The sequence below is a fragment of the Rhamphochromis longiceps genome, linkage group LG6 (genome assembly GCF_057381845.1).
Source record: "Rhamphochromis longiceps isolate RC_006_pf linkage group LG6, R_longiceps_female_GT1.1, whole genome shotgun sequence".
In the NCBI taxonomy this organism is placed as follows: domain Eukaryota; kingdom Metazoa; phylum Chordata; class Actinopteri; order Cichliformes; family Cichlidae; genus Rhamphochromis; species Rhamphochromis longiceps.
In genome coordinates, this window is record NC_140562.1 from 30,964,426 (window position 1) to 30,986,254 (window position 21,829).

Here is a 21,829-nt window from a genome sequence, read left to right on the forward strand (position 1 = left end):
CAAATTTGGACAATAGAAGGCAGCTGGGTGATATGTCATGTTCATCCCATCCACCCATTTTCTCCTGCTTATCACATGGACTATTTCATAAAAACTAAGTTTACCTGAATCTGGTTTCTTGAACATGACAATGATTTTACAGGGTTTCAATCTAATAGAGCAGCTTTGGGAGTGGAACAGAAGACTCACAACTGATTTGCAGCTAACAAATCTACAGCAATTGTGTGATCCTATCATGTCAATATGGACCAAAACCTCTGAGGAATGTTTCCAACAAGTTAAGCATGAGTTAAGTTATGGCGGTTCTGAAGGCAAAGGGGATCCAAAAGGGGCGATACTACTATTGTATTAGTAGTGGCCAGTGAGGGTATAAAAACCAAGGTTATCAAAGTATAGATACTGACATCTACCCTACATATTGCCATGCATACATGGTCAACATTTTCTTCATCCTGCTAATCAAATACCTAAGACATCGTCACTTGCAGACAGGTGTAGCCAAGTCTGGCAACTTTCTGCATGCACATTAATGCTGCTGCTCATACATCATGAAAGCTCGACAAAGTTAGTAAAATGTATGTTAAAATTGTTTTTGCCAGATACATTACATGCAGTTCTGCTTTTCAATGGGAATCCAGCATCTTGTTTGCAATATTCAGATTCTCATCTGAAGCTTAATTTCACAGCTCACCAGTACTAAAGATTGAATTTGGTGGACCAGATGTTCTGATTTATTAAAAGAAAAAGTCAGGTCTCCAACCAATATTCCCGTAATTTTCCCGATGCTCTTGAGCATTGTTAGAAAAATGAACACATGTTACATGTTACAAATTCCGAGGCAAACCGTGTCATTCTGTGTCTGTGTTATGAAGATGACCCGTGTTTTACAGCAATCCTCTGTTCATTATCATTGTGCTAAACGACAGTGCAAGGAATTATGCCCAAGCTTAATGAGCAGGGATTTTATTTTATTTTTTTATTATTTTTGCTGACCTGCCACAGACTGGTAACCTGTCCTGGTTTACACCACCTCTTGTCTCATGACAGTTGGGATAAGCCCCAATCCTCCTGAATTCGATAAGAGGTAGAAATTGGACAGATGGATGGATGGTTTATATAACAATGTTTTTGTTTTTTTTGCAGGAAGTAGTAGTGAATTAGAATTGTACATTGCACCACTCTTTTACCATAACCTCTCAGAGAATAAATCTTATTACATTAGGGGACAGCAGTCCCTAATCTTTTCACTTTTATATACAGAATGTATTCAGACTACTTCAACCTTGCATTTTATATTGTAAATGTAATTTTTAAATTAATCTACAAGAAATAAAAAATAGCACCAGAAATTTTGCTATATAAGCAACAATAACTATTTTCACTATGAAAGTACTGTTTTCCCCATTTCATGGCACACCGTTACACCTTCAAGTCAATCAACTTTTTTCTGGCAAGCTCCATCAGATTGGGTGGTGAACACCTTTGATGTGTCATCTTTACATCTTAGATTTAAACAGTGGTTTATGGTTTAGCTGCAGTTGATCCACTTTAGCATTTTCTTTTCTCAATGCTTCAGTTCACTATGGTGCTGAAAAGTTCTGTCACCCATTCTCAGGTCAAAGCTGGTTTTCTTTAAGACCAGACCAGTCTCCCTGAGGGACACCCCAGTACCATGATGCTGCCATCCCCATGCTTCACTCTAGTGATGGTAATAACCAGCCGACTGGCTTCTGGATAATACCTCTACCATGAAGGCCAGTCACCTACCAGAAGGTCATTCTTGGTCACATTCTTGACCAAGGCACTTTTTGTTCAATAACTCAGTTTGGTAAACTCTAGCACTCAGATGTTTTGTGTATTTTACTTTTTGTATTTCACAGACATTGAAGCCATATTTAGAAACTGATTCATCCTCTTGCCCTATTCGCAATGACATTGTGAACTTTCTATGTGTGTTTACACCAGGACATGTAGCTTTAAATGATTAACAACTGATGTGTGGCTATTACATTCTACACATCTCGAGGCTCAAAAATCAAACAGGATGACTGTCACTGCAAAGGCTCTGAATACTTTTCAAAATGAAGATTTTGATTTTTAATAGAATTTCAAAAGAGCAAAAAAAGAGAAAGGATTTATTAATGCTTTAATTCACGTTTTCTTTTTCTTTTCTTTTTTTAATTGATTGACAAATATTACCCATTTAAAAATCAACAAAACCATGCAAAAAAAAAAAAAAAACCCACTACATTTACTATGCATCAGTGAGCAAAAACATCTTATACAGCAATTGTTGCTTCATGAGGTTACATGTATTTATTTTGGTAAGAATGTAAGTCCATATTGCTAAAACAATATAATAGTAACATTTTGTACATTTTTGGAAAACTCAAAAAAAAATGTCTGGATGGCTAAAAGTTTGTGTTTCTTCCCGTGTCCAAATCTCCAGTTAAGAGGAAGGAACATGAGGGAACTTCCAGCAAAGAATGGCTCCATCTGCACTTGTACTGACTAAGTTGCGGCTGTTGGAGCAGATTTTCATGCTGGTAATACTGCCACCATGACCTACCCCTACGTGGGTTACTCCACCTAACATGTAGTCCCACACTTTCACCAGCTTATCATCTCCACCTGGTATGAAAAGGTGAACAACATAAGAAACCAGAAGCTCTAGGGAAATATCACTAATTATTGTGCAATACTGTTCCTTATATAAAACACATGAAAACTATATTTGCATAAAATATTCAATTAGGTTTTGATCTAAACGGGAGCATAACGGGCAAGGCAGCAGGGACAAATATAAAATTGCTATCTATATATGAGTAGCATGGAAGAAGAAGAAGTGCAAATGAGTAATGTGCCATACCTGTCACAAAGTATTTGCCATCCTGTGAGATATGCATGCCATTGATGGCACCAGACTGCGAAGCCTCAAGTTGTCTGAGGGCAGATTTACCCTCAAACACGTCCCAGTAGGCAACCTGAGGGACAAAATGTACACAATGCACAGAAAGTCTAAGTGGAGATGAAGGTTACACATTTATACTCTGAAGTTTTTTTGTTTGTTACTAAGGATTGATAGGCTTGCTATGCAGACTGCTACTAATGAGATCAAGTGAAAACATCTCTGTGCTTTTGTGCTATTTTTATTCAACATTATATACAGTATACACTTTACCACTTCCTATTTTGGTAGTAGTACGCAATAGGTGACCTCAGACTCTCACCTTCACTGCTTTCTCGTTTTAACTCTATATGAAAATGAGCTGGTTTGATTCTATCATATATCTAAATGAGTTTTGAACATCTCTAGGGCTTAACAGCCGTCAGAGTATCAAGTCTCACAAAAGGCGATTGTTAGTTGAAGTTATTTATAGCCCAGGTGGCAGAAGCATCACAAAACCACAGAGCGAGAACAATCCTTTCTTGTTATTTATATGACCGACCTGATTACTTCTTGGGTGGAGTAAATGAAAGCCCAGATGGACTTGATCATTAAAATTAGGCTTCAGTCATGAATGAGTTCCTAGTAGAAGATTTAACAGTTCACCCTATGTGATTTTAAAAGTCAAGAAGCTGTTTAGAAAGCAGTAAAGCACTCAAAACACTGATGCTAAACACACTGCATTTCAAAGTCAATAAGGAGTTGAGAGAAGGAGATGGAGTTACCACAATTAGCTATTTGTAAAGGTCATGTTAAACAAGGCTGTTCACACAGAGCCCGATGCTTATGAGAACAGAATTTCATTTTTTGCCCATTATGCCTAATAGGAAGGCAAATAATACAGGATATGTAATCTTTCACACATATTGAATATTGTGCTTACATGGAATGAAAACTAATATGGAGAAATAAATAGAAACCAAATCTTCCTAATGTAACCAAATCAGAATGTAAGGCTTAAATCTGAACAAAACAATACTCACTTCTCAGCTAAGGCCTGCATTAATCGATAACATATTTAGTGAGATGTCTTTTCAAACAAATCAGCGCCTTAAATTAATCATTGCGCTATGATTAATAAAAAGAAGTTAATGGTGAAATTAAATAGTTTACTATTCGCATAGCCACGATAAAAGTTACTGTAACAATGTTCCCCTCTCTTCTTCTCTCTTAGATCATTGTCCATCCCTTCCTCACCGCCACAGTCATGACCCCTTCCACCTTTCTCATCTCATTTCAGCAGCTTATTAGAGGCTTCCACCTGTGTGAGTTGTCTTGGCCCATCTGCGATCCCTCAGCCTCGGTCTGGGAAACTGGCTCACAGCCATGACATGGGCAGCCAGGAAATTAATTACGTGCAGTAAGTGAGAGCAGGTCTGAAAAACATACTCTTAGGACTGCTCCACTTATAAGGACAAATCTCAGGCTATAAGCAGTGTATAGTTGCCTGGGCTACACAGAAGGTTAGAAGCTTTAGCTTATAGAAAATATGCACAGTTACCTAAGGTTATTATGAGCTAGTAATTAATTACTATCAAGGCTAATTAATGTCTCCTTTTTAGCAGAAATAATGTAGTCCAACTGGTTTCAGCTATAATCCCGTATCCTTACCTTGAAAAGACGAAGTAAGCATCATATACTTACTACACCAAAAAACAAACACATCATTATCATTGCCAGCAACATCCTGATCACAAAGCATCTCATTAATACAACTGCTCCCTGACCCTACACAGTCATCCCCCCACCCCTCCTGGCCACTCTCTTTCTCTTCACATTTTTTCTCACATGCTGGTTTGCATCCTGTGAATTTACTCATAGAGTCATGCTGGGAGGTGAAGAAGGCTTGGAGTACAGAGAGAGAGGAGAGAGAGAGAGCATTGCTGTTTGTTGAACCAGACAGAGTGCCTGTGTCCTGGGATGAGCAGATGGTGGATCTGGCTGGCACTTGGGTGGCATAGGCACATCCGCAGGAAGGCACGAACACCACAGCGCTCCCCTCTATCTCTCCTCTTTCTCGCTCTCTTTGAATGCCTCCTTCCCACTTTCTCTCCGCTCGCTCAGCACACCCACCGCGCTGTGTTAATCAGCACAACTTGTCCTCACCTCTCAGCATGCGGGGACGGCAGCAATATGGGTCCAGTGTGTAGCCGGGTTCAAGGGGTGTGGATAAATTGCACAATCAAGGAAAAAAGTGTTTCATTCTGCAGCAGTAAAGGTCCAAGCTTATGTAAATAAGAAGTGCTTGGTTAATCAAGATTATAAAAAGAAAAAATTGTGGAGTCAAAGGGTGTGTTTTTGCACCAGTGATTAGCAGCCGGCACAATGGCTTAATTACTGTATACTGAGCTAAGAAACAAATTAGAAGCGTTCAAGCTAATCTGCAGAAATGCACACGAGTATGATTGTACAAGCTTTCATTGTGCTACTCTTTGCTGATCTTAGTAAAGCTGCAGATTTTTCTGTCATTCTCATTAAGTGGAGATTTCAATAACCATAACAACATAATGAGGACTCTACACTGTGACTGTTTAGTGACAGTCTATTTGCATCCTGTTTTTTTTTTTTTATCATTATAATGATTACCTTTTTCTCCTTTAAGCTAGACAGCTGAGTATTAAGTCTGAGGGAAAATATATGGAGTACATGGACTACAGTAAACAACAAAAAGTAGTTATTATAGACTCACTGTGAATTGCAACAGTTTATAGCTATGTTATCAACAGATTATGAAAAAACAATTGTGTTACAGTGTGATATTCACAGTGTGATCTCTGGGCACTGGATATTTGGAATTGGCTCGGAATTATTTTATTCATTTTCAGAAAAGAAGCCAAACTGTAGAGCAATACTTATTTGTACCAGTGCATGGTGTAGTGAGTCAGAGCAGCCATAAGTTTTCTCTGAGCCCAACTGGGGAAGACACAATGCCAACAGACAGACAATGACTTTTATCATCACCAGCACCAATTGGAACCCACACTCTGAAATGCTAAAACAGGAGCAAACAAGACTAAACTCCAGAGGAGCTTCCACCAGCTCTTGAAGCAAAGAAAATGAACTGGCACCATCTCTTCTAAACTGTAAAGATCAAAGCTGTCCATGCTAACACATCACATGTTCTACCTGTCAAACATCACTCACATTTTCTCCCAGAAAACTTCGTCGTCAACACGATCATGCCAAAGCTTGAAACCTGGAGCCCCCATAGCCAGATACCAAGACTAAGTGAAGTGAGATCTACTGATGATGCTAATGTAGCACCATGGACGATACCTACCGTGACAGTTACAGAGACTAACCGGCTGATCTACACCAAGAACGGTGTGGATCATACATACATCATACATGGTACGCCATATCCAAGTGGCCGGCATAATATACAGAAACATCTGTGGTGAGTATGGACCGGAAGTCTCAAGGGCATAGTGGGAGACACCCCGTACGATGGTCGAGAATGACCGAGCTAAGATCCCATGGGACTTCCAGATACAGTAGGACAAAATGTTGGTGGTTAACCAACCCCATATAGTAGTGGTGGACAAGCAGAGGAAGTCAGTCGTAGTGATAGACGTAGCAATACCGAATGACAGCAACATCAGCAAGAAGGATCACAAGAAACTGGAGAAGTACAAAGGGCGCAGAGAAGAGCTGAAGAAGATGTGGAGGGTGAAGGTAACAGTGGCCCCGTGGTAATCGAAGCGCTAGATGCAGCCAAAGCAAGTGTCTCCAGCAGCTCCCAGGAACAACATCCGAGATCTCTGTCCAGAAGAGCGCAGTCCTAGGAACAGCTAAGAGACTGCACAGGACCCACAAGCTCGAGGGGAATTTTTTAAATCAAAGGTTTACTTATTTAAATAAATAATCATTAAATGACATATGCTTGGTATAAACTGAATGTATAACAATGAAGTAAATTTCATTTCATGAGACTTTTTTAAATTGTCATTTTCAATTGAACAGATTCCATTAAATGTATTTTTGTATTGTACTTCTCTATACTGTAAATTCTACATGCAATCAAATTAATTATGGTCAGCATTTTTGGCATGAACATTTTTGTATCCATCTTTTTGTGTGAAAACAAACTCATAAACCACACTTTCTTGGTTCTTACTACAGGGGCAGCTACACTAAAACATTTTTGTCAGAATTAAGCAAATTCTGACTAAAGAAGTTTTAGCAAAATGATCATTAACAAATTCTGACTATACATACCTCTGAGGCCACCATAAAAAACTGGCTTAAAGATAAATCAAGTGAAAAATTTGTGTTTAAATTACTGCCTGCTAGAATGCCAATAAAAAATACAGAAATGCACTTAGCAACAAGAAAAAAAAAGATTCTTAATCCCAAAACACACCTTTCTGTCAGTGCCACTGGTGATGATCTGAAATTCCTCTGGATGGTAGCACACAGTCCGGAACAGTGTGTTGGCAATCATCATTTGACGAACTACGAATCGCCTATAAAAGATTATACAAGAGACAAAAGACAAGAAATGACGGGAAGGAAGATGAGTTTGACAGGTGTTGCAATAGACTGGGCAAAAAATAACTCATATGAGGTGCATGTGTCTTCACACCATGACCAGACTGTCGTGTCTGTTCAAATTTTAAACAAAAAAAGCATAAATCTCAAAACAATCTGTATATACAAATGTTCTGAAGTGCACATATTTTCTCTTGTGCAGACAGGGTGTCAGTCTAAATTAATTGAGACTTTTCTACTAATCCATTTAAATAACCTGTTAGTAGTCATACTACAAAGAGAATCCATGATAATTGTATGGGTACTGCCTAGAAGCCTTTAATCCACAGACTCGTTCATGAAGAGGACAGACAATGAAAAAAATGACCATAGTCAGTTTTCAACAGCTTATTGTACTCCCAGAAGAAGCTCACAGATTAAAGGATTTTAAGCTCGCTTATAAAGAACTGGATTTCTTTTTTATCTCATTGTATGAGCCACACATCCACTTCACCATTTCTCTCTTATGACAAGTCAGACATGAAGACAGTGCTCTTCTTTCCTCTCACTTTGTCTCTGTTGGCTATACGTATTATTACCAGATATGTACATTACTTTTCACAGAACAATGTGATTAGCTCATTCAGTAATGTGCCTAACTACTTTATTTTCACTTCACTTGCTCTCATCATTTTTCTTTGATGAAACTGAAAAATAATTATTACAATTTTGACTTAGTGAAGTGGCTCTGCAGTAATTTTTTAGCATTTTGTTGTACTACTAAACACAACATTTCATAGATAAATAATATGTCATACACTAATATTACAATATTAAACACTTTAAAGATGTTACATGGACACAATGTGTGGGTTATGGTTTGCAGATAGGCTACTCACACTATGTCCCAGATGATGCAGGTACCGTCAGAGCTTGCAGAGACACACTCTGTGTCGTCACTCTTGATTTTGAGACAAGTGACAGCAGCTTTGTGCTTTTTCATGGCCTCCAGCAACCGATAGCTACGTGGCTTCAGCTCCCAAACACACACCTATGATAGTTAAACCCAAAATCATTCATTAGGGAAACTATATTTAACTTTATTTATAAACATACAAATATGCTATGGATGCAACAATTTTCAATTTTCATTAAAGACATCTTCAACAGTATGTCTTCTGTTCTTTTGAAATCATGTCAGTCTTCAATGATATTGCATGCTGTAGAGATAAACCCCAAATTTAAATGCTGAATGTGTATTTGAAGGGTGCACAGCACAGTCTAGTATGGTGTGTCTGTATAACGAATAACGGGGCGATCGTGGCTCAAGAGTTAGGAGTTCACCTTGTAATCGGAAGGTTGCCGGTTCGAGCCCCGGCTTGGACAGTCTCGGTCGTTGTGTCCTTGGGCAAGACACTTCACCCGTTGCCTACTGGTGGTGGTCAGAGGTGGTCAGAGGGCCCGGTGGCGCCAGTGTCCGGCAGCCTCGCCTCTGTCAGTGCGCCCCAGGGTGGCTGTGGCTACAATGTAGCTTGCCATCACCAGTGTGTGAATGTGTGTGTGAATGGGTGGATGACTGGATATGTAAAGCGCTTTGGGGTCCTTAGGGACTAGTAAAGCGCTATATAAATACAGGCCATTTACCATAAAGCATGCATAAAATCCTCCAATATTTGCACTAAGCACTGGAATAACTCACAGCTGCTTGTCTTGGAGAAAAATTAGCAATTCTAATTATATGACTAGACATGAGATGCAAACATTCTTATCTTTAAATCAGTTTTGTCATGTTCAGTAGGCATTCCCAAATCAATAACAAAAAAATGTTTTGGGAAAGTCTGAAAATAGTTATGGCAGGATATGGACTACAACTAAAGCTCAATTATCAGTCAGGATAGCCATTTCATGTCCATTTCATAATTCTTGTTGATGATATACTGTGAGAAATTGTGCCAAAGTCTCAAGCTGCCCAAGATTTTTTTTTTTAATTTTGCTAGGAAAACGGAAAATCTGTGATGTGATTTATTGAAACATGCAAACATAAATGGACAAAACAGAGTTTGTACAATTCTGACAAGCTTGAAAGTCTGTATTTGGGACCTTATTCTTCAACACCGCCTGAACTCTTGTAGGCAAGCTTTCTTGTAAGTTCTTTGTAATCTTCAGGAATAGTTCTCCAGGCTTCTTGAATGACATTCCAAGCTCTTCTTTGGATGTCGGCTGCCTTTTGCTCCATTCCGTTCATGTGAACTCACATTGTTGTTGAGGTCCTGGCTCTGAGGATGCCTATCCATGACTGACAATGTTTCATAATGTGTTTGACTATCCAGGTAGTATCACTGTAGTATCTTTGGAATCATTGCCATGTTGATAAATGAAGCCCTTGCTGACACTTTTCAGTCAGTAATGCATGGTCTATCAAAATCTGATCATACTTTTTTGCATTTATAATTACCTCAGTTTTACAAGTACATATTACTGTTGATATTAATGAGGATTTGAAACAAAAAAATTATCTAATTTTGATTTTAAACTCGATAAGACCTGTGTAATTTGGCATACCTCATTGTTTGTTTGTTTTTTAGCTTTTGCCATCCTTGAGAATGGATTCTTGACCATTACCCTTCCATTGTGGGCGATCGTGGCTCAAGAGTTGGGCGTTCGCCTTGTAATCGGAAGGTTGCCGGTTCGAGCCCCTTGGACAGTCTCGATCGTTGTGTACTTGGGCAAGACACTTCACCCGTTGCCTACTGGTGGTGCCAGTGTCCGGCAGCCTCGCCTCTGTCAGTGCGCCCCAGGGTGGCTGTGGCTATCACCAGTGTGTGAATGGGTGGATGACTGGATGTGTAAAGCACTTTGGGGTCCTTAGGGACTAGTAAAGCGCTATACAAATACAGGCCATTTTCCTTTTTTTTTTTTTACCATTGAGACTAGTTCTGATGAGGCTTATGGAAAAAGCAGATGAATCAGCTAAGGGGTGTAAATGTAAACTGTATCTCTCGGATCCTGTCTCAGTTCTTTGATAGATTTTTCCTATTTCTTAAGGACATGACTACATCTACTATAGATAGTTTTCATGCCTACAACTTCTGTCTACTTGTTCAGTTTCCTCAAATTTTTAAGGACACAATGAACAGATATGTTTATAGCTAATAGCTCTTTTAGAATCACCTTGTTGGTGCAAAAATACAGTTTTATGCCTGACAAACTGTGTTATCTTTGGAATTTGTGTTGATTCAACCAAAGAAAAAGGATCATTTTGAGTGTTTTTGTGACAAGTTGCTAGTAATAAAGTGCTAAAGGTAGAATATAAAACTGGATTTTTGCTAAGTTCTGTGTTGTATGTAAACACAACACTGGTTTATTCTGTGATTTAAGTGCCGTTTTATGCTTTATGAGTCAATGTAAAAACTAAAAACATTCTTCTGAAAATAGACTGAACAGTTCTCAACAGACTAGACTGAAAATTAAGAAAAAAGAAGAAATTTTTTTTAAAAAATCTTCAGAAAGTCTCTGGAAATATTGCTGAACTATTTTAAAACTTATAAGAACATCTGGCTCCTTAGAAGCATAAAGCCAAGAAATGAGAAGCGGCTCAAGACTTTAATATTAAAATATAAATTAAATAATAATATATATCTAATAGTGAACAAATTATAGGTTCATTGATATTATTTCCACTGACCTGTCCTTCTCCCCCTCCACTGACAATCCTTTTGCAATCCCTTGTGCCAGCAATGGCCGTTGCACCCATTGTGTGTGCATTGTGAATGGTGAGCATGAGTTTTCCACTTTCTGGTCCAAACAGACGAATCTTACCATCATTCCATGCTAGAAGACAATGACAGCTAGAGATTAATCTGATTCTGCACAAGAAACAGAACTTTTCAGTAAGTGAAAAGAAACTTTACTTTTATATTTCAGATTTCTGCGCTACTGTAATTGAGATGGCTCGTTATCACCTATTCAAAACATATTTCAAAACAGAAAATTAATTGTTACAGAAATCGCTCTCTGAGTCCTACCACTGATGATGCTTTGTCCATTAAACATGAAGTCCACTGAATTGCAGGTCACATTGGGTATAGTGATGCGCAACAGCTCTTTAGGCTTGCCTGTGTACCACACTCTGATATCTTCATCTGAGCAGGTTGCAAATAGTTCAGATGTTCCACTAGTGGAAAAATGTGAGGAAAAATAGAGAATTATAGTTGTGTGGTATGGGTTGTTAATATAATTATGTAAATAATTAATTAAAAGTAATATTTTACTCAGGTCTTAGACACATACATAAAACCAATAACATTTCCTCAGAATATGTAGACATGTGGCATGTATATGTCACCCTCTAGTGAGTACAACAGGTAAATAAAGTAATGAATCAGAAACAATTTCAGCACAGTTTAAGCATTGTGGTTTTGCTTTGCTGCATTTGACACATAACATAATGTTTATTTTCTTGCATTTCTGGGTAAAGAGAAAATGTGTGTTTCTGAGGGGCATGGTGAAGGAGAAAAAGGAACAGACTGACTGTTTTCTGATCAATTCTCTTTATCAGGGCATTTATGTTTTATTGCAGAACACTATTTAAATTCTCTTTTCTGACACTTACAACAAGATGGCTACGTCCTTGACAGCATCATTATGGCTGGTGGATATGAGTTCCACTTTGAAATTCTCATAACTGAAGCGATACATCTGAGCAGCCTCTGTGCCAACAAAAAACTCATTTCCATCTCCTAATGTAGCAATGGAGGTTACTGCCTTTTCCAGATCGACTTTCCTGATGTGAGGTAAAGGAAAAAAGTACAAAAATGCAAAAACAAACTAAAGCACTTGAATGCTGAAAATATAGAAAATTCAAAGGTAACAATTATGCACACTAGGGATATTTTATAGTGAAATAATTCAGTCATAGAACTCACTTAAGAGTTTTGAAGTTAGTCCCAGAAGACAAAGTGACAGTGCCAGATCCACAGCCTACAAGTAGGTCCCCAGACTTCAGTATTTTTATGACATTGACACCCTGCAAAGAAAAGGATGAAACTATGATTTTCATTACATTTTTCTAAAACAATTATGCATATTTGAATATATCACTTTTTAAAATTCCTAGATCGTTGACAGCCTCTCAAAACTTAAGAAATTTTTAACTATGTGACATGAACCATGGCTTTTCCTTCCACAGGGATTCCTATTAAGCACAGGGCATGAGTACGGAGTGGCTGAATGACTGAATTCAAAGCACCCAATAAGGAATGCAATGAATGACCTCTACAGTGATGACTTACCATGCTGTATTTTGATTTAGCTGGACCGCAGTGATTCAGAAGCTTTGTCTTCAGGTTAACTTTCATTATGTCTCCACTCATGGTGCCGCAGAAAATGAACTGATCATCCTCTGAAATCTGTACAGCAATATTGATAGTGCAACCACATTATTTCACTATATCTGGTGTGCTATAAGTTTGGAAGATTTAAAAAGTTGAGTTTCACTATTAGTATTCTTATGCACCTTCTGCAGCCATACTATTAGTGTTTTATTGATTTGTTAAGTTTCTGCCTGCAGATGGTTTGCATATGGCTTCATACCTCTAAGCATTTCACAGTCCTCTTGAGCTTGCCTGTCTGACACTCTGTGGGCCTGATCTTTCTGTTGGGGAGGTCCAGTTCCCAAACTCGCAATGTTCCACTGCCCAAAGAAGACCAGTGATATTAAATCACTTTTATGCAATAACAAGGAGCGTGAAAACCCACATTGTGAAGCTAGGTATGCAGAAAAAAAGCAATAGGTAGATGCCTTGTCATTTTATAAGCAGGTTCAATAAAATCTAATTCACAGATAACCTAACAATTACAAATTAAAAATCTAATGTGACATTCAGCTTGGCTTAAAAAAACACAGAAAAGAAAAAATAGTAGACACCATTCACTCACCTCCCTGCTGACACAAAGATGTTGTCATTTGTGTTTGAGTATTGCAAAATCAGGGAGTGACCAGCACTCTGCGCTGAAGCTGGGCTCCCACATATAGCTTGCTTAGTCTCAATATTCCACACAACTATACTGTAAACAAACACAAAAGATCATTAGTACAGTACATTTGATAGGCCATCTAGAAATTGATGTACCCCTTTTTGTGCAGATAAAGATAATTAAAGGCCATACCATGTGTATTCATGGACATTGCATGTCAACACACATTTCAGTAAATGTACTAGTGTAGACATTTGGCTAACTCTCACCTCAAGACACATGAAATCTATTAAACCAGGAACAACAAACCAGTATATATAATAAAACAGACTTCACAGCTTGACCTCATACTGGACTGTCTTTAAATCATGATTCTTATATCATATTTAATAAAAAATAATATGTGCCACTGTGTCTGCTAAGTCTTAACGGATCTACAATGTATGAGCTTCAGTCACTGAAAGCTAACTATCCAAATGGAGTCTACTTCACAAGTTCAATACGTCCCCTCTGGCAACAAATGCAGGGTGTTTGTCATTTGTTGCTTCCTGCTTCATAAAACACAAATAAGGGGAAGAGCTGAACCATGTGCAATCTTATAACAAGCATCTTTAAATCTAAAGACTGGCCCAGCTTAGGTTATTCTGGTTTATTAGGGAGTCATAATAGCAAAGGACTTTTGCTTTCCTTTCCAGTACCTTACTAGCCTGGATGTATTCTGACTGTACAACTTCCTGTGTTCTACAAGAACCTTGTGCCTGGCTTGTTAAACAGTAAAACAAATGTGGCATGATCATTGCTCAATGAAATATAGTGTGCTATGTTGGCAATTAGACAATTACTGTGCAAGGCAATGTGTATTTCCATTTTGCAATCTTATTATCTGAACTTGCACCCAGCTGCATCATTCAGCCATAATGTTTACCTGCCATCATCTTGACCCCCAAGGGACACCAGGTACTTGTCATTAGGAGAAAAGGCCAGTGCCTCTACCTTTGCCTTGTGGAGCACCAGCTCTGTATAGATTGTTCGGGTCGCATAGTCCCAGATTATTATTGTAGCCTAGGACAACATATTAAGTAGAATATTGTAATTTATTCATCAAAATTATTTAACCCAATATCTGATGGCAGATTTGCCAGGTAGTTACAAAAACATTCAAACATTCCTGACTAAGATTACCTTAAAGCCCATAAAGTTGACCTGTCCAGAGGCAATATACAGTCCACTTTTTGACACTGAAATACAGGTTACATTGTTTGTATGGCCATGTAAGAACTCCTGTTTGCCATCTTTAATTCTCTTGAGAATGATTGTGCATCCAAGAGGGTAGATCATGTGCTCGTTGTCTGGATGGACTCTTAGGCCAGAAGAAACATGTCCTGGTGAAATAAAGCAAAGTACATTGAACAGACAATCTGTTTGTGATTATGAAGGTGGATGGTTGTTTTAATAATAATGGATAATAATAACGGGAATGTGCACTCTATCTTCATAGCTACACATGTAAGTTCAAAATGTAATCTTAACAACAAAGGTACAGTCTAAATCACACAAGGGGACGAGAACTCAGCCCGCTAGACAGCTCTGGAACAAGGAGAACATCAATTTTGGACTTAAAGTTTTACAGCTTTTCCTACTGTTAAAGACCGCGCAATGTTTTTAATATTAAAAAACTACCACTGTGTACAGTACTTAGCGTGTTACTCCAGACTTTTCAGCTGTCGTATCATTAAGCTAATTTAAGTTTGCAGGGGGGAAACTTACCGTTAAAGCCAATAACAGCCTCCAGTTCGAGCCGAGGTATACTTTCTGTTTCAACATCCATTATCAAACTAACTGTATTTTATTCACCCGAAAAATAAACTGTATTTTAACCTGTAAATTCAAATTTTGTTTAAATAGCGCTAATTATTTTTTCTCAGGCAGGTGAAGTAGTTCACACCAAACAAACGGTCGCCCAGCAACATCAATAAAGCGCCACCGGCTGAATGACGTTTCTCTGCTGCATTCACGTGGTATCGGAAATTTTACAATTGAAACAGCCGTACACAAAAACAATTAAACATAATTGGCAAATTACACTGGAAAATCGGTATTGCATTTGTAGGGTTCACTGTATTTGCACTATGGATAAAGATGACAAATTAATCTGTGACCTATACTGGCATTATACAAAAAACTTAAAATTCTCTCATTTCACAAGTAAACATGTCACAGAAGAATCTGGGACATAACAGAACAAATAAAAATACATTTCAGCACATTTACTGATTATCAGTACAAAAACATTGAATGCCCATTGTCTGAAATTACTACAGAGTTCATCACAGTACATCACAATGTATCTTTATTGAATGCAAGCTATCGTGCATGAATAAGATAAAAATCATTGGATTACACAACTACATTATATATATGTTGTACATCTAATATAAAATTATACTGATATAAAAACTTAAAAAGTACAATGTTCTTTGTTCATTTAATTTTTTTTTTTCACAACTTGTACAAGCTTAAATATGCTACTGCACTCAAGAGTGGAGTACCTCTGGCCACTGTGACATCACTGCAGGTCCTGCCCAGAGGAAAATAGTGCAGTTCATTTTTCTTTTTTACTCTAATTTAGAAGAGCATAACCATGTTGTAAAGATTTAACTACTGAAAAAAATACTGTAATTGGCTGTAAATGCAAAATCTGCATATTTGGCACTTATGATGGCAAATTAGGTAACAAACATTTTTAAAAGAAAGTACACTTTGTTTTATAAACTGCAGAAAGAAGCAATACTTAGCTACATCCTGGTTTGCACTGCACCATACAAAATTTTGTACTGATATAACTGTAGGTCCAGAGAAACTTTCCAGCCATTTGGTAGGGCAACTGTATTTCCTTGTCCTTTGGTAAAGAACTATGAAATATTCTTAAACGCTAACCACACCACATGTCATAACAGTGAACTGTGAACAGAGCAGACCTACACTGAGCTGTGTGATCAAAAAGTAGATATTCTAGGCACATCCAAAATTTTAACTGCTGCTGTACTCCAATTAATACAGACTTCAGCAAACACATCTTCTAGCACTGACCTGGTGCCCTGTCCTAACTGAGATTTTTAAAAAGAATTTTAGTGGACAGTCAGCAATGAAAGCAGAAAGGTGAATCATCACAAGAACTTTTAATAACTTGTCAATAGAACAAACTCTCTCAAAACTAAATGAAGAGGAAATGTGCTTTTAATAAACACTCAACTTTTACGTTACACTGTCGGGATTCTCTGAAGGTCCTTCAAAACTTAGCATTTCTTTGGATGTGTCCCCAGCCATCTGTCTGTGTGCGTGTGACCTCCGGTGTCTGCTGAGAGAATGGCTCCATGAAAACCTGCGGCCGCAAGTGAGGCACAGATAGGGTCTCTCTCCAGTATGTGTCCGCCGATGCTTTGTCAGTGACTTGTATCGCGTGAACGTTGCTCCACATTCATTACAAATATATTTTTCTGACTTAATATGAACATTTTGTTCATGCTCTTTCATGTTGCCCAGCTGTGAAAAGCCTTTACCACACACAGGGCAAAGATGTGGCTTCTCCCCTGTGTGGGTCAATCCATGAATATTCAAATCCTGGCGAGAATAAAACTGCTTGCCACAGATAATGCATTTGTATGGTCTTTCCCCTGTGTGGCTCCTCATGTGCCTTTTCAGTCCCTCAGAGCGAGAGAAGCAGCTCTCACATAAGGTACATTTGAAAGGCTTCTCTCCTGTGTGGGAGCGGAAGTGCCTACGGAGCTCCGAGGCCTTGAAGAAACACATCCCGCAATCCGCACAACTGTGAGGTTTTTCTGGCTGCTCCTCGTGTGTCTTTTCGTGTGCTTTGCAGTGACCTGACTCGGAGAATCCCTTACCGCAGACCGAACAGGTGAAAGGCTTCTCTCCAGTGTGCATACGCTTGTGACGAATGAGTTTGTTAAGTTTGCTGAACGTCTTCATGCAGTATGAACACTGATGAGGTACCCTGGGTTGTTTTGTGTGTGTGCGTTTGTGCCTCTCTAATTTTGAGGGTCTATTGAACACTTTTCCACAGTCGGGACAGGGGTGCTTGTTAGTCCTACTGTGGCAATTCCGGTGTCGGATCAGCTTCTCTTGTTGTGTAAAGCTCTTATTACAATGCTCACAGTTATGAAGAGTCTTGGGCTTCCTTGTGTGTACAGGTTTATGCCTCTCCAGCTTTGACGGTCTGTCAAATATCTTGCCACAGACAGTGCAAGGGTAACACTTGTCTGATGTGTTGCTCTGTGGCTGTTTGGAGTTCTCTGGCTCGGTGATCACTGAAGCATCACTGGAATCTGAGTCTGAGATGATTTTCACCACCACTATTTCTGGACCTGAAGAGGAATCACATTAAAAACACAATTTGAGTGTGTTACTGACTGAAGTGACTTAGCAAATCTCAGTTAGCAAAACACAATGATGAACTTTTATCGTGTTACACACATCAGGGCTCTAGAGTGTGAAATTAGGTCGCAAATGCAACCTAATTTCTCAATGGAGCAACTAAAAACAATCCTAGGTCGTACCAGTGTGACCAGCTGTTCGAGTAAAAAGTAAAAGTAAAAAGTATGGTCAATAACAGACACACAGAATGCCCATATTGTGGTCAAACCAATCAGAGATAATCATGGGCGAACCTCTCAGATGCCCATGCCCATGGTAAGATGTTCAGATATTGAGATGTTAAATTTGAAGCCTTTGAGGCATTTTTAATTTTGACTTTGTTTTATTTTATATAGCTTGAGATATTTTAAGTTTCAATTTCAGCTCAGTGAAGCACTTTAAGTACAAGCAGTACCGTATCTTTTGGACTATAAGGTCCAAAAAATACGTTTCATTTTCTCAAAAGTGCACCTTATGTATGAATTCTGGTTGTGCTTATTGACTGCGAATCTGTCAAAATGTTTTAGTACGACTTTGGTAAGCTATGAAGCTGCACCGCTTGATGGATTGTTGGAGCTACCGTACTGATGAGCCTCGCAGAGTAATACGTACACACATAATATTACCGTATTGTGTGTATATAAGGACCCCAAAATGGCACCTGTTAAGAGACATGCTTATGAAGCGGATTTCAAACTCTATCAGTCATGCAGTAGAACATAGGAATAGAGCAGCTGCGACAGAATTCAGCATTAATGAATCAATGGTGTGGAAGCGGAGGAAACAAGAAGAATGACTGGAGTAAAGTTTGACTTATATGACTGTTTTGTTTTGCTTAATGCGCCTTATGATCTGGTGCGCCTTATGGTCCTTATGGTAACTTATCTTTCTTGTAGAAATGTGCTCCAAATAAAGAACTTTGTGTTGGCAAGATTGTTAGTTAATCATTTACAAATCAGTATTGTCTGTATGGACAGCAATTTAACAAAAAAAAAAAGTGAACATGTAAAGCTGCTGTGTTAAGCGATGCGGTTGTAAAGTTTGAGTGCACCTAAACTTTGTGCTGGTGCATCTAAGAAAAGAAGTTAGGTGCACCAGTACAACTGTGGCAAAAAGTTAGTCTAGAGCCCTGCATATTTAATCCATGCTCAACGGGACTTCAAAAAAAGTGAACTTACTTATTGCACAAATTTTGATCAAAGGGGGAAAAAAACATGCAAAATACCCTCAATACATACTTTCCTCTGCAGATTCTGTTTTAGGGACAGGTGTGGTGTCTGGGCCCATTGCTGCAGCCTGTTGATGTACAACCCATAAAGAGTTAAGGAACAAATACACAATATCACATATTGTAGATTTACTGTTACAGCTTCCACGATGCAAACTCGTACTGTAGCTAATGTCTGAGACCAAAAGGACTCATTAGACACATCCAGGGAAATTCAAACAAAACTGGTGTGGAAAAGGGAACAATAAGCATTGATACAGCTAATACAAAATCTTAATGGAGAGCTATTTCAGATGAGCAGCTGTCAAGTTATCCCTGTGAAATCCAAGTAATTTGGTGTTTGAGTTTGTAAAAAACAACAACAACATAAGCATCAGCAATTAGACTTTTGTGTAAGCCTGTGGCAAAAGACAATTTATTGTATTTAATTGGACCTTCCTGACTAACTGGCTGTGACTTGTTTATGTGGCTAACTACTGATTAGTTAGTTGGAAGTTAGTTGAAAAATCTACTTATCAGTGCTCCCTGGTGGGCAAACTATGCAAAACAGATACTATCGCTAAATTACCTCAAATCTACATTCACGAGACACTTTATCAGGTACACCTTGCTAGTACCATTTTTAACTCCAATTGTATTAAGAACTGCAGCAATTCCTCCTAGCACAAATGCTGGTGCTGATATTATCAGACCAGGTCACATTTTTGGAACTTTTTATACATCACAGGAGTGGCATCTCCTGTGATGTATAGGAGATGCTACTTCTGCTGCTGTAGTCCATCTGCGACCACATTTAAAGCGTCGTGCATTCACACTGGTTATATCAAGTTCCTGTTGACATGTCTGTAGCGTAATGATTTCTCTTTCTTTTAAGCCCACAAACACGAATGTTTGATTATTAGCAACAGGTTAACAGCTTCTTCTCCCGGTGTTGTTGAGTGAAGTGACGTTTTAATTAATCTGTTTAAAAACCACACATTGTATTTCATATTTGAGAGATCATGAACAGTTTAGCACATTTTTGTCTCGGTGCCTAAACACCTCAATAAGATTCTCTTTCCAAGTATTTTTCAAGGCTCTACATACTATATGTTTCATATGTCTTAAATTTAATACAAAGAATACTAAGCCACTTATCTGTTTAAGCATACAGCAGTGGTAATTAGATCCAAACTACAAAATACATTTGTCTGACCACCTCTGTAAAATACAAGATAAACAGCATGTATGAAGTGGGTTAAGCAGTCCGGTGTGCTGCACACACCCAAGGTCTGTCTCAGGAGGCAGGAAGGAAAACAACACTAAACAACCCTTAACGCTCAAAGTATGTATCAATATCCTCAAACTAACCTTAAAGATGCACGTGAAACTGAAAGTGGTCAGTGCTGGTTCTGAAAGCTAACATGTTGTTTATTTACCTCTACAAAAAAAATATCTGTGCTTTTGCACAGATTTGCTGGAATGTTTGTGTGTCGACTATTATTAACCCGTCCACTTGCAGCGTCGGTTAACGATTGCCAATAAGGGGTTATAATTAAACTCAAGGGTAGCGTTAACACAGTCACACCGGCATGCAAATACAAACACAACAGCTGCACTTTTACAGCGTTTGTTAGCTACTGTCGCTAACGCTAACGCTGCTATTTTAGCTAACCACACCGTACAAGCCTCGGAGACGCAAACACGATTCAGGCCCACCTCTCTAATAATCCGTAAAAGAGAAAGCTTGCCACAGCCTCTATCTACAGAGTTTTAAGTGAAAACGTCTTCGTCCGAAAGGACAGCTAGTCGCAGCGGACTGCTAAACCAGCCGCAGCAATTTGGGGTTGATGCTCGTTCCCTTGCATGGTGCCTTCAAGTACCCACGTACTTTCAAAAACGGGTTTTTGTCTTTGCGGTTCAGTCAGATGTCCAACAGGGGCGAGCTCAGATCGTGGACAGTGTTGACGTTGAGAGGCGTCACTTGCTTTTCTTTTTAAAATTGATTTCATTTCATTTGTTTATACAAAAAAAAAAAAAAAACCCACACAGGTTGTTGAAGCCAAATAAACACAGATACCAAAGGCTCTCCAAAATAGAAATAAAGGCAACCAGACATGTTGAGGATTTTTCTCTTTTTACTCACATTATATCTATCAGTAGTAGTTTTTCCCCCGTTATCACTAAACAAAGAAAACTATATTCTCCTTTCAGATGTCACTCCCATTACTATAAATGGTTCCATAAAGCTACAGAGATTACTTAGTTTCAGCAAATTATTCAATGTTAAGAAATAATCTTTGCAGCTCTATATATATATATATATATATATATATATATATATATATATATATATATATATATATATATATATATATATAGAGAGAGAGAGAGAGAGAGAGAGAGAGAGAGAGAGAGAGATAGATAGATATATGAGCTAAAGACATTCATTTATAATTGAAATGCTGATAATTTTAGAATTTCCAAACCAGAGTTAAGTTTAATAAAAAATAAAATAATAATAATAATAAAAAGTTGTACTTGCTTTCAGTCCCATCACAGTTACAGCCACATAATTTTAATAATAAAACATGTATCTGAATAAGTTACTTTACTGAGGAGATTAGCAAATGATGACCCTGATGAAGGCCACAAGCCGAAACGCGTTGGTCATCTTCCCCTAAGTGTTGCTGGAGTTCCTGCATTGTGAATTCTTTCATCCTCTCCATGCACCTTGGAAGTAGGCGAAGTTGTACCAGAAATTTCTGTTATAATTAGCAAACGACAAAGGAAGTCAA

At 38.3% G+C, this 21,829-nt stretch overlaps 2 protein-coding genes across 3 annotated transcripts; both read right to left on the reverse strand.

The window, feature by feature from the left end:
* Positions 1-2,141: 2,141 nt before the first annotated feature.
* On the reverse strand, positions 2,142-15,359 carry cfap52 (cilia and flagella associated protein 52). Its single transcript, XM_085410201.1, has 14 exons — positions 15,161-15,359; positions 14,576-14,775; positions 14,319-14,455; positions 13,355-13,483; positions 13,010-13,109; positions 12,709-12,825; positions 12,343-12,443; positions 12,030-12,200; positions 11,443-11,591; positions 11,103-11,248; positions 8,317-8,468; positions 7,311-7,413; positions 2,870-2,984; positions 2,142-2,631 (listed from the first exon to the last, which is right to left on the reverse strand). The coding sequence occupies exons 1-14, from the start codon at positions 15,219-15,221 to the stop codon at positions 2,450-2,452; spliced, it is 1,863 nt and encodes a 620-aa protein (XP_085266327.1). The 5' UTR covers positions 15,222-15,359; the 3' UTR covers positions 2,142-2,449.
* A 448-nt stretch (positions 15,360-15,807) lies between these two features.
* Positions 15,808-20,914, reverse strand: LOC146668312 (uncharacterized). Of its 2 annotated transcripts, none has more exons than XM_085410202.1 (3): positions 20,751-20,914; positions 19,063-19,120; positions 15,808-17,775 (listed from the first exon to the last, which is right to left on the reverse strand). In XM_085410202.1, the coding sequence occupies exons 2-3, from the start codon at positions 19,109-19,111 to the stop codon at positions 16,649-16,651; spliced, it is 1,176 nt and encodes a 391-aa protein (XP_085266328.1). In that variant the 5' UTR covers positions 19,112-19,120; positions 20,751-20,914; the 3' UTR covers positions 15,808-16,648. The 2 variants fall into 2 exon arrangements, with proteins under 2 accessions (XP_085266328.1, XP_085266329.1); XM_085410203.1 differs by lacking the exon at positions 20,751-20,914 and adding an exon at positions 20,403-20,744.
* Positions 20,915-21,829: the final 915 nt, after the last annotated feature.